Source organism: Anolis carolinensis, chromosome 1 (genome assembly GCF_035594765.1).
Source record: "Anolis carolinensis isolate JA03-04 chromosome 1, rAnoCar3.1.pri, whole genome shotgun sequence".
Classification (NCBI taxonomy): Eukaryota; Metazoa; Chordata; class Lepidosauria; order Squamata; family Dactyloidae; genus Anolis; species Anolis carolinensis.
Genome location: NC_085841.1, coordinates 7,003,303 through 7,017,347, shown reverse-complemented (window position 1 = coordinate 7,017,347; position 14,045 = coordinate 7,003,303). Strand labels below are relative to the sequence as shown.

The 14,045-nt window shown below is 39.7% G+C and overlaps 1 protein-coding gene across 2 annotated transcripts in view; it reads right to left on the bottom strand.

Annotated features, from left to right (window-relative positions):
* gata4 (GATA binding protein 4) overlaps nt 1–14,045 on the bottom strand; it is a 78,434-nt gene that overhangs the window by 56,330 nt on the left and 8,059 nt on the right. For both annotated transcript variants that reach the window (XM_008122488.3, XM_062969544.1), the window contains exon 2: nt 6,861–8,250. In XM_008122488.3, the coding sequence (XP_008120695.1) occupies nt 6,861–7,389 (529 nt within the window). In that variant the 5' untranslated portion in view covers nt 7,390–8,250. The remainder of the gene's footprint in view (nt 1–6,860; nt 8,251–14,045) is intronic.

The window sequence follows — 14,045 nt, the reverse complement described above, 5'->3', positions numbered from 1 at the left end:
GGGTCGGCTTATACTCACGTATATACAGTACGTATTACGCATTATTAAGAATGCAAGGTAAGCAGTCATTTGGATGCTGGAGATCCATACATGGCACAGAGATTTGTGGAATAATTCCTTCCTCCTGACACAGAAGATGATGCCTTACTCCATTACACATAGTGACTGGAAGAAGTTACTCCATCTTAATTTAATACTGGGAACAGTCATCCGACTTACAAATGACTCATAGTTAAGAACAGGGATGGGGGGGGGGGACAATAGGAAGTGAGAAAAATCCATCCCTCAGAAGGAAAAACGACTCCTGAAAAAGTTATTATCATGGGGGGAAAAGTGTCTCCACGGAAGCTTTATCACTAATCCGTATTTCTACAACAAGTCAATTTTTCAAATTCCAGTTATCACAGGGACAGAAATCTTCTGAACAGGAGCATAGACAGCAAATAAAATTCCCACAGAGGTATATTAACCCTTCCCTATACTATCCAGTGGCTCAGTGTATTAAAGTGCTGAGCTGCTGAACTTGAAGACCGAAATGTCGCAGGTTCGAATCCGGAGAGCGGAGTGAGCACCCACTGTTAGCTTCAGCTTCTGCCAACCTAGCAGTTCGAAAACATGCAAATGTGAGTAGATCAATAGGTATTGCTCTGACGGGAAGTTAATGGCACTCCATGCAGTCATGCTGGCCACATTACCTTAGAGGTGTCTATGGACAACGCTGGCTCTTCAGCTTAGAAATGGAGATGAGCACCAACCCCCAGAGTCAGACACGACTGGACTTAACGTCAGGGGAAACCTTTACCTTTTACTATACAATCCAAAACTACAAAATATATTTATATTGTACCTGTTTCCATTTACATTCAAATTCAGCTTAAGAACAAACTTACAGAACTTATCTTATTCATAACTTGGGGATTGCCTGTAAATGCAATAGCATAGTAAAAGGTTACCCTTATATAAAATGGTACAATCAAGATTTGCTTGGGAACATTTTCAAACCATGGATGGTTAAGCCTATGGATTCACAATGCATGGCAACAGAAGGCCAACTGGGCATCTCTTTCAAGGCAGTGTTCTCACCCTGAGTTTCTTCCCTGTCACTTGGAGCAATGGAGAAGAAGAGCCAAACTGGAGATCTGAGAAAAGTTATTCAAAGAATGTGAAAGTACAGTCCTATATTTACGGCTTCTTTCTACTCTGGGGAAGCTGTTCCAAACCCAGGCGGAAGTTTGCTCCTCGCATTTGAAGGTGTCCAAGGGACAGAGGTTGCCTTTGAGTGGATCCCTGTCACGTGTCCTTTCCAAACAGAGGTCATGCCCGTTTCATGCCTATGGCACATGTGAAGCTGAGAAAATATTTTGGATGAGTAGTGCAAATATTCACAGTTCAAGCATGGTCAACTAGAATGCTCAGCTGAATATTGTGGCAAAAAGGGCTGTATGGCCATGTTCCAGAAGTATACTCTCCTTACGTTTCGCCCACATCTATGGCAGGCATCCTCACAACCTCTGGGCAGAACATCAGGAGAGAATGCTTCTGGAACATGGTCATACAGCCCGGAAAACATACAACAACCCTATGATCCCGGCCATGAAAGCCGTCGACAACACATTGTGGCAAAAAGATTAAAAATGGATCAACGGCTTCCAATTCTTCCTTTTTGTGTCAAACTGTGTGACCTAGACTCATTTCTGACTCAAGGGAAAACTATCACAGGGCTTTTTTGGCATGTTTTATTCAGTAGAGATTTGCTATTGCCTGGACTATGATTGTTGGATTGTGTGGTTTTAATGTATATACTGACATGCTTTTAATTCTATGTTTAAATGTTAAATGAAGTCGTTATTTTATGATTTAACTAGCTTTGCCCGGCCACGCGTTGCTGTGGCTTATGGGAATCCTTTGTTGGCCAGGTGGAATAGCAGTGAATAGCCTTGCAGTCTCAAAGCCTGGCCATTTTCTGGAGTAGCTGGAGCTGTTTGTTGTATGAACGTAGAGGCATGGATGAGGGGTTGTGTTGCCAAGTTTAGTGTTTCTGGGATGTGTAGTTTTGTTGTTTTGTCCTAGGCCGAAATCTCATTACCCTTTTATATATGTAGATTGATAATTGTATGTTATTATCATTAAGTTAGGTTTCTGTACGTGAGGTATTAAATTTTGCGATAATTATGTTGGAAACCGCTCTGAGTTCCCCACTGGGGTGAAAAAAGTGGTATACTTTTTGTGAAGTAAGTAAATAAATAAATTCCCCTGAGGCTGAGAGAGTGTGACTCATTCATGGTCACTCAGATGGCTAAGTTGGGATTCAAACTTTGGTCATACAGACAAAACATTACCCAAAACAAAAGCTCTATTATACTGGTTATATTCTATAATCTATACATTATTATTTTTCTTCCAACGTGGAACTACAGGCGGCCAAGATTAGTAACAAAACAAGGCTTGAGCGTAATGTATATTGAGCATCCCTTATCCGGAAATCCAAAATACTCCAAAAATTCAAAGTTGCCCACAGAAGTGGCTGAGAAAGTCCATCCTTGGCTTTCTGATAGTTTACATATTGAGTACAGTTTTGTTTCATGCGCAGAATTTTTTAAATAGTATGTATAAAATTGTTTTCATGCTAGATGTATATGAAACAATGTAATATTTAGACTCGGGTCCCATCTCATCGCGGGATGGGACTCGGGTCCCATCCCAAGATATCTCATCGCGTACGTCTATATATAAATGGGTTTCCGAATTCCAAAAGGCTTCTAGTCCCAACCATTTCAGATAAGAGATAACTCCATTGTAAAAGGACTTGCTGAAATAAGATACGGATAAACGGTAAATCTAGGAGCAACGGACTCTCATTTAGTGGTTCAATGTCCCCAAGAGCCCCTAAAATCACTTTTTTCTAATGGTGAGCACTGTATAAAACCAAAAGTGGCACACCTAAATCATAGTTTTGAAACTACCATAAGTTTAAATCTCATCTGACGTAGGACAAGCATGTCACGAAACTGTAATATTTGTCACGGTGCTCTTACATTTAAAAAAAAGGAAATAACCAAACATGATGTCTCTCGTTTCATACTACAGTAGAGTCTCACTAATCCAAGCTAAACGGGCCGGCAGAAGCTTGGATAAGCGAATAACTTGGATTATAAGGACTGATCAAGGAAAAGCCTATTAAACATCAAATTAGATTATGATTTTACAAATTAAGCACCAAAACTTCATGTTACACAACAAATTTGACAGAAAAAGCAGTTCAATACACAGTAATGTTATGTTGTAATTACTGTATTTACGAATTTAGCACCAAAATATCACGATATATTGGAAACATTGACTACAAAAATGGCTTGGATTATCCAGAGGCTTGGACAAGCGAGGCTTGGATTAGTGAGACTCTACTGTATATCCAAAGCAATATCCAGTACAGATGCAAGATGTTGTTCCCCTCCTGGAGTAAAATGCTTTCAAATTCCAAAATGCAGTGGAACAAAAAATATATCATTTTCTCTCCTTTTAAAAAAAATTAAATGCACTAGAGGCATAAGACGAAACTTTTTACACTGTTATATGTTTTGAAATTGTTTATTACTTATGGAAACCCCAAGTAGAACCTTTTGGCTACTTCAGAGGCTGAGAAATTGTGACTTGCCAATCAGGGATTTGTACCCAGGTCTCCAGAATCACAATCCAATGTTGTCCATGCTGTTTCTCTTATATAATGAATGGTAGATACAACATTATATTGTACTTTCAATTTCGAGCATGAATAAGTGCATCTACGCTATAGAATTATCGCCTCTCGAACGCTATTGAGCTTTTGAAAAAAATTAAGACCACCTAAGCAAACTATGCCCTAGTTTAAGAACAAAAAACTATGAAAGAAGCAAGAACTTCCTACAAACACTACTATTTTAGTAGTGGAATGTGTGGAAATCAAGACAATTAGTAGCGAAGTCCGGCTTCTTTAAACTGATCTGGAGGAGCCTATGGCTAATCCTCAAACTTAATTATTATTTTCTTTTGTTTTCCAAAGTACTATGTACTGCAATATGTGTATTTTATGTGTTTGTACATATGTATGCTATGGTAATGTGTTTTAATTGTGTTGCCGCAGTGGCGCAATGGGTTAAACCCTTGTGCCGGTTGGACTGCTGACCTGAAGGTTGGGTGGCTGACCTGAAGGTTGAAAAATCGAAACTGCAAGATGAGGTGAGCTCCTGTCTGTCAGCTCTAGCTTGCAGGAATATAAAGTAAGCCTCCCAGCAGGATGATAACACATCCAGGCATCCCCTGGACAACGTCCCTGTAGATGGCCAATTCTCTCACACCAGAAGCGACTTGCTGTATGTTCTCAAGTTGCTTCTGATACAATAAAGAAATTGTTGTATTCCAACTCATGAGGAGAAGCAGGTAAGAAATGTATTATTATTATTATTATTATTGCTACCATCACTACCTGAGAGCCATAATAATAATAATAGTTACACATTTATTTCACAACCTCTGAAGATGCCTGCCATAAATGTTAGTGAAACGTCAGGAGGGAATGCTTCTGGAACATGGCCATACAGCCTGGAAAACTCACAACAACCTAGTTACACACTATTATTATATACCAGTTGTGGTAGTAGTTGTTGTTGCTGATACTAAAAATAATATCAGCAGAACCCTAGGGATCCAAATCAGATGGTAAATTGAAATAATAGAAAATGGCTTGTGTGTTGCGGTGAAAACGTGTTTTTAAGTTGCATTAATTCACACTCAAAGGGAGAGAAAAACACTCTAGTTTCGTCTTCCTTTTCAAAGGATTTTTCAAAAGATCACTTTCCTAAAGCTAGACATCTACAACAGATACTTTTCTTGAAACATAAATCGTTGAAGGTTAATAGATGTTGAATAAACGTATGGATTGAAATGAAATCAGTAAAAACCAGACTCATTCCAAATACTTTGGCGAAACTTTGCCGAAACTTGCAAATATGACACTTTTGGTTATGATGGACTACAATTCCCATAAACCCAGGAAAAAAGACAATTCTCATAAACTCAAGAAAAAATAATAATCTTCTCACTACAAATCTCAGAATGCAGGGTAGGGAGTTATTTTGGATAACAGCTCCCATTAAAACCGAAAACAGATACTTTTTTGATTCCTTGAACCACAGAAAAATAAAACAGGGTCAAGTACTTTTTGCAGTACAACTCCCAGACCACAGAAAAAGGTTATTTTGGTTTATGATTTCCAATAATCCAGAAATAAGCATACAAGAAACCCCAGAAAAATCACAACTTCCACAAACCACAAAAATAATTTTCAAATTACAACTCTTAGGGCCACGGGGAAAAAAAGTTATTTTGAATTACAACTTCAATTAATATAGAAGGGAAAGCACCATCCTTGAACCCCAGAAAAAGCCACAACTGCCATAAACGCAGGGGAAAATCTTTGAAAAGGTAACATTCTAAGCAGTAATTGAACATCACTAATTCCAAGACTTATTTACTATTATTAATGTCTTTATTTTCGCCCTACTTTTCTCCCAATATCGGGAGTCAAGGTGGCTAACCACAAACTTTTTTAGTGTGTCAGAAGCGACTTGAGAACATGCAAGTCACTTCTAGTGTGAGAGAAATGGCCCTCTGCAAGGACGTTGCCCAGGGGATGCCCGGATGTATTACTATCCTGCTGAGAGGCTTCTCTCATGTCCCCGTATGGGAAGCTAGGGCTGACAGATGAGAGCTCACCCCATCTTGCAGATTAGAACTGCCTATCTTCAGGTCAGCAGTCCAGCCGGCACAAGTGTTTAACCCATTGTGCCACCGCGGCTCCACCACAAACATGACATGATGCAATTAAAAACAAAGCAAATGTATTAAAATATGAATATAAAATTTTTATAACAAAATATTAGTGCCATGGACAAAAAAATTAAATATATATTTAATGGTTTTAACTATTTATTATAATAGTCCTATGTTTAATTGTATTTTAGTGTTTATATGTTTTAGGCTTTAAATTGTACGTGATATTGTTTTTAGCATGGCTAACCACTTCGTGTCCCCACGGGGAGAAGGGCGGAATATAAATAAAGTGTATTATTAAGAGAGGAAAAACAGCATTATACACACACACACACACACACACACACATACATACAGTAGAGTCTCACTTATCCAACATTCGCCTATCCAACATTCTGGATTATCCAATGCAGTCTGCCTTTTAGTAGCCACATAACATTACCGTATATTAAACTGCTTTTTCTGTCACTTTGTTGTAAAACATGATGTTTTGGTGCTTAATTGTAAAATCATAATGTAATTTGACATTTAATAGGTTTTTCCTTAATCCCTCCTTATTATCCAACATTTTCATTTATCCAACATTCTGCTGGCCCGTTTATGTTGCATAAGTGAGACTCTACTGTATATATACACACACACACACACAGAGACACACACACTAGTTGGATTATTATTATTATTCTTATGACACAGCAAACAAGATAGATATGCTGGATTTCGTATCAAAAAATCACAAGTTGGATTATTATTATTATTATTATTATTATTAAAAACTACTCTAAAAAAACGACACCATCCCACAAAGTCCCATTTGCCCATTCCCAGTAGCCTGGCCTTTTCTTAGAAGAGCATAAATGCAAGAGCTATTCAGTGGTGGAATATGCTGCCATGAATCGTGGTGGAATCTCCTTTTCTAGAGGGTGTTAAGCAGAGGCTGGGTGGCCATCTGTTGGAAGGGCTTAGATTGTGTCTTCCTGCATGGCAGGGGGCTGGACGGGATGGCCATTGTGGCCAACTCTAGGATTATGCCCACTTGGGACATTTCTTACCTAGGTTGCCGTGTCTGGCCGCTCCGGGGCTCCCCCGATTGGGCAGGTTGTGCAGCATGGGGTTCTCAAAGTGAGACGCAGTCCAGGTGGAGCCCAACTCTGGGCTCATGTAGGTGGCCGGGTAGTGGCTGGAGTAAGACCCCCCGAAATTTCGAGCATACTGTTCCCTACTGTTGGCGGTGATGCTGAGCGAGCTGCTGTAGGCGGCCACCTCTCTGGAGGTGGTGGCTGCAATGGGGCTGCTGGTGGCAAAGGAGAAGCGGGGTGACACCGACGGGTGGGAGGACCCCGGGTTGTAGGCCACGCTCTCGGCCCCCGGTTGCGGAGTCCAAATGGAGTGGCTGGAGACTGGGCTGCCCTGCTGGGAAGAAGCGCTCCCTTGGAGGTAAGGCAAGCTGGAGATCATGGAGGTGACTCTGGTGGTGGGGATGTAGACCGGAGAGGCCGCTGCCGCACTGTGCATGAAACCACTGGCCCCTTCGTAGGATGGTGGGCCGTGGTTGGCTGCCATGGCCAGACTCTGGTACATCTCAGGAGGTCTCAAAAGGGTGCTGGTCTACAGAGCCAACCCAAGGAGAAGGACCTCCAGGACTGGACAGTGTGGTGGGAGATCACTCAGATGTCTATGCTCAAAGAAGAAGTATAAAATGAGTCTTGGTCTAACAGAGAATCCAAGGAGGACCACCTCCAGGACTGGATGTTGTGGTGGTAGATCACTCAGATCACTCAAAGATGAGTCCTGATGTTCAAAGCCAACCCAAGGAAAATGACCTCCAGGACTAGACAGTGTGGTGGGATACCACTCAGATGTCTATGCTCAGAGAAGAAGTACAAGATGAACCCTGATCTACAGAGTCAATCCAAGGAGAAGGACCTCCAGGACTGGATGGTATGGTGATAGGTCACTTTGATGTCTCTCTGCTCAAAAAGGAAGTATAAAATGAGTCTTGGTCTACAGAGAATCCAAGGAGAAGGACCTCCAGGACTGGATGGTATGGTGATAGATCACTTTGATGTCTCTCTGCTGAAATATGAGCCCTGATCTACAGAGTCAATCCAAGGAGAAGGACTTCCAGGATTGGATGGTATGGTGATAGGTCACTTTGAGGTCTCTCTGCTCAAAGTACAAAATGAGTCTTGGTCCACAGAGAATCCAAGGACCTCCAGGATTGGATGGTGTAGTGGGAGATCACTCAGATGTCCCTCTGCTCCAAGAAGGCCTGAAGGGCCATGCACTTCCCAATCAGGTCCAGACACAATGGTTCAAAGTTAGAGTCCTCAACACTTCTGAGCAGGGTCCTTGTGATGGTCTTCTCCTGTAGAGCTCCAGGCATTATAGGTGAGAGGTACCTTCAGCCACGCATGGTCCACTCCACTTGGCTTCAACTCCCTAGGAAAGAAGGTAGAGCAAAGTCAGACACTGCATTACATGGGAGGAGAAACAGAAGCGTGCGGTGAGTCCTTGGAGGTTAGGAAAGGCCAGGCATAGAAGTGGGAAGGCCAAAAGGTGTGAGACAAACCTCTCCAAAGGTAAACCCAGCTTCCTTCGGAGACTCCATTAACCAAACCTTTGTCCTTCAGGTAGGTACAAGTTAACCGGCTCCCTTTGTGTTGCTAATGGAGCGCCAGGCTTCTTGTTTGATCTGAAACCACATCGTCCCAGACGGCAGGGGACGTGGCGTCTACACATGGGCAAAGGGAGAGAAAACCCAATTAGGAGGATCCTGTTGGGAGGCAGACGGCAGGGATGGGGCTTTATCACACCCTGGTCACACTTCCCTGTTACAATAACTGCAGAGCATTGGGGGGAAAATTCCATTTTTAGAGATTCTGGGGTCACGCAGTTCAAAATGAGGACAGTTTCTGGACTCTGCATATATCTCCACACATGGTTAGCCATTCATGTCGGTAAACAGAAACAGGGTGGATTTCTGGGGATAATGATTATTATTTTTATTTCTCCCACTTTTATCTCAATTGAGATGGATATAGGCAATAGAGCCTTGAATCTCCCATTTAGTGGGAAGGACAGGTATAAATAATGTTAACAACATCCAAGTTGCACACACATACAAAGACACAGATGATAATTACTGGCTCTGCATTGTAAAATGAATGCAGTTTGACACCACTTTATCTTCCATGGCTTAATGATATAAGATAGTGAGAGTTGGAGTTTGGCAAGGCACTTGCACTCTTTGACAAGGACTTCCAAAGACCTTGCAAAACTGCAACTCCCATAGTTCCATGGCATTGCCCCATGGCAGTTCAAGTGGTATCAAACCATATTAACTCTACAGTGGAGACATGTCAAATGAGACATGTCAAACACGGATAGTATGTATAGAGTAAAGCTTCCTATTCTAAAATACTTGGAACAAGAAGTGTTTTGGATTTTGGATTTTCTGCATTTCCATATACAGTAGAGTCTCACTTATCCAACATAAATGGGCCAGCAGAATATTGGATAAGCGAAAATGTTGGATAATAAGGAGGGATTAAGGAAAAGCCTATTAAACATCAACTTATGCTATGATTTTACAAATTAAGCACCAAAACATCATGCTTTACAACAAATGGATAGAAAAAGCAGTTCAGTACACGATAATGTTATGTAATAATTACTGTATTTATGAATTTATCATCAAAATTTCGCAATTTATTGAAAAATTGACTACAAAAACATTGACTGCTAAAAGGCAAACTGCCTTGGATAATACAGAATCTTGGATAAGCGGAGCATGGATAAGCGAAACTCTACTGTATGTACATTGTACGATATTTTGGAGATGGGACCCAAGTCTAACTACAATTCATTTGTATCATACATATACATATTATGCACAGAGTGTTATGGTAATTTCATAATTTTGAAATAATTTTGTGCATGAAACAATTTCTGGACACATCTAAGCATTGGAAAGCAACGGTGTCCCTTGGAATATTTTGGATTTCAGAAAAAGGGAAGCTCAACCTGTACTTCTTGTGGCAACTTGTTTGAAAGCATATACACAAAATGTCTATTGCAAGGTTGATTTGACATAAGCCCTTGTGAACTCATAGGTCTACTTTATCGAATGTATAGTGTTGCCTTACAATATACTGAAATATATACACATGAGAGTGTAGGATTTAATATAAACTAGGTTGGAATCCATGGAACTTTATTCCAAATGCAACGTGTTTATTTTTAAGGAACCAAAAGGTTTAAAACTCCCTTTTAGGAATTTGCACAATGTGTATGAGTCTATAAAACTGGCATAAATCACATTTTAAGTGCTGGGTGTACTTGGCACTGAATTATTTATACATACACTATGCAATCTCATCCATAAAGATTTGCATGGTGAATATACTTGGAAAGATATAGGTTCTAGCTCTTTCCCCAATGCACTTAATTGTAAAAGGAGTGTGCACTCAGACTGCCATAGAGATTCCAGATTTTTGTGCCTGTTCTTTCTGAATCCGAGTGTGTCTACATTGTGGAATTAATGCAGTTTGACCACACTTGAACAACCATAGCTTAATGTTTGGAATCAAGGGAGCTGGAGTTCAGTGAAACACTGTAAATCCTTGGCAGAGAAAGCTAAAGATTCTGAGAGCAGTGCGTTGTTGTGCATTTTCTGTATGGCCATGTTCCAGAAGCATTCTCTCCTGACGTTTCGCCCACATCTATGGCAGGCATCCTCAGAGGTTGTGAGGTATATTGGAAAAATAGGAACATGGCCATACAGCCCAGAAAATGCACAACAACCCAGTGATTTCGGCCACGAAAGCCTTTGACTACACTCTTAGAGCAATTCAGAATGTACTTACAAAGCATCATTGTAATATAATGGTTTCAGTGTTGGATTAAAGCACTGGAAGACCCAGATTCACATCTCAGTTCAGCCATTTAAACCTACTAGAAAAGAACGGTAAGGCCAAACCTTCTTTCAATAACACTTTCCAAGAAAAAAAAATCCTATAACAATTTCTCCATAGTATCACTACAATTCAGTAATGAATTGGAGACTTACAACAAGGATTTTAATCATATGTTTTATATTTTTCTATTGTTTTAATTGTTTTATTGGATTTTCATTGCTGTTTTAATTATGTGCAGGCATTGAATTGTTGCCCATTTGTACGCCGCCCTGAGTCCCTTCGGGTGAGAAGGGCGGGATATAAATGTTGTAAATAAAATAATAAATAAATAAAATCCCAATAGCACAATTGCACTAAACCGGCACCTATGGAGATTGGTAGATGCAGCATAAATAGAGTTTCTGGTTGCTTGAGCATTACTATTAAAAGAGTCCTAACGCTATACTCCATACTGTACCATACCATAAACACTTGATAATAATATTAAAATACAATTAAGAGCCAAAAAAGCCAAACTTTAATGTAATACAATTTTACTATATTATAAAAATAAAGGGGTGAAGTGGGGTGTTTTATGTATTTGAAACAGGGTTGTAATGATTTCTAACTGCTTTGGTTTGATTCTATCTTAATGTTTATAATTTGTGGATTTTATATTGTTTTTAGCCACTGTTTACCGTTAAGAGAAAAAGCAGCATACAAATAAATATGTAGCAATATTAAGTTGATAGGGTTACTGTGAGTTTTCCAGGCTGTCTGGCCATGTTCCAGAAGCATTCTCTCCTGATGTTTTGCCCACAACTATGGCAAACATCCTCAGAGGTTGTGAGGTCTGTTGTGTCATGGTTTGCAACAGCACTGTGCTGTGTGTGTTAACTGGAAAATGAAGTGCATGAAGCTGATTGGCTGAGCCTGCAAAGACCTGAGGATTGATTTAATACTGTTTCTGTTCTGCAGCTGTAGAACCAGTTTGGGCATGTTTTTTAGTGCTGGCTGAATGAGTACTGTTGTAAATTAAGTGGGGTTTATATATCTCTGGAATAATGTCCAGGGTGGGAAAAAGAACTCTTGTCTGTGAATATTGCAATTGGCCACCTTGATTAGCCCTGAATAGCCTTGCAGCTTCAAAGCCTGGCTGGCATTTGATATTATACATTGATATTATTTTAATTTTTATTTAAATATTTCTTTGATTTTTTTTTTACAGTTTTGGTTGAGTTCTGCTTAACCGAGGCCCCTTCTACGATGCCATATAAAATCCAGATTATTTTCTTTGAACTGAATTACTGTATATACTTGAGTATAAGCCCTCTCTTTAAGACTGAAAAAGCCTCCCTTGGCTTATACTCAGGTGAGGGTCCTGGTTGGCTTATATTTGGGTCAGCTTATACTCGAGAATATATGGTACATTTATTATTTTTCTCTATTATTATTGGTATTATTACATTTATTATTTTTCTCTATTATTGTTGCTACTCTTACATTTATTTTACTCTATTTTATTATTATTGTTGTTGCACTTATTATTTTACTCTTTATTTTACACCCGGAGGGCCAAAGTTTGCCCATGTCTGATTTTCACTGTAGAACGAATGCAATTTGACCCCACTATAATTAATAGCTAATGTTCTGGAATCATGAGATTCCCTCAGGCAGGAAGCAGCCAGGTTTTGAACCTGCAAGTCCATTAAATGCTAATCAAGACTGCAATTTTCTCCCACCCTGGACATTATTTCCACAGATATATAAACCACGCTTGCCTAGTTTCCAACAGACCCCACAACCCCTGAGGATGCCTGCCATAGATGTGGGCGAAACGTCAGGAGAGAATGCTTCTGGAACATACAGCCTGGCAAACTCACAGCAACCCAGTGATTCCAGCCATGAAAGCCTTCGACAACACATGGATGTTGTAGTTTATGGAAGTATCAGCACTGGGTTGTTGAGCATTATTTAGCCATGTTCCAGAAGCATTCTCTCCTGACGTTTCACCCACACGTATGGCAGGCATCTCCAAAAAGCAATAGGTTTCTGATTGATACAGAATTCTTTGGCAAAGATATATTGTTTGTAAGAGCGTAGATCCACTCCTGCTTTTCCCAAAAATGCGCATTAAAAGTCACCTCTTCTCAAACCAATATATTTTTCCGATGCTTTTGAATCCGAATCACCGCTTCTTCCCTTCCGGAGAGGTTTGCTTTAAACCGGGAAAAGAGAAGTGAAGACAACGCTCTTGTTTGGGATTACATGAGCGAAAGTGTTTGTGTTTCCCTTCTCCGACTATCGAAACCGGGCAGAAGCGAATTGATTCCAAAAGAAGAGGATGCGTCTACACTGGAGAATGAATGCAGTTTAATACCGCTTTAACAGCCAGGACTGAAGGCTAAGGAATCGTCGGATTTGTAGTTTGGTGAGGTAACAGCAGAGAATAGAGACTTTGTACAATTTATTATTATTATTATTATTATTATTATTATTATTATGACAAATCCCTTGATTCCTTAGCCTTGAGCCATGGTAGTTAAAGCGGTGCCAAACTGCGTTCATTCCAAAGTGTAGCTGCCCCCAGATACACTTATCCTCTAGTATGAAATGAGCTTTATATTATATAGAACATAAACCATGAACTCATAATCTTATACATAATATAAACTTATATATACATTATATGCTAAGCATTATATACAGTCCATTGCTTTCCGACCAAGGGCGGATTTGGCAAGATTAGTTCAGAAGAGATTTGAAATTGCGTTCCCTCTGAAGCTGAGAGAGTGTGACTTGCAAGGAACAGGAAAGCACAATAAATTGCCCAAGAAATTGTTTGGGAACGTGTGCAATGTAACGCTAAGTAACGCCCGTTACTTCATAAGAAACGCAAGAAAGGCGATTTATCCCAGATTCATTTCCACGCGAAAACAAATCACTAGAAACCAGGGCTCCTTCCCCACAGGACATTACATACTGTTTCAGCAAACTACTACTAGTAGTAGTAGCAATAAATAATAATAATAATAATCCAGCATATCTATCTTGTTTACTGTGTCATACAATAATAATAATAATAATAATAATAATAATAATAATAATAATAATAATAATAATAATAATAATATATTGATTTAAACTATTTCTAGGCAATAGATTCAAAACATTCTAATAAAACTACAGTAGTAGTAGTAAGAACACTGTTATTTTGATACAGAATGCATGGGTTTTGTTAGTTTCTAATTATTATTAGTAGTAATAGTAATGTTATAGAAGCCTTTTTTGGCCGGAATCACTGGGCTGCTGTGAGTTTTCCGGGCTGTATGGCCATGT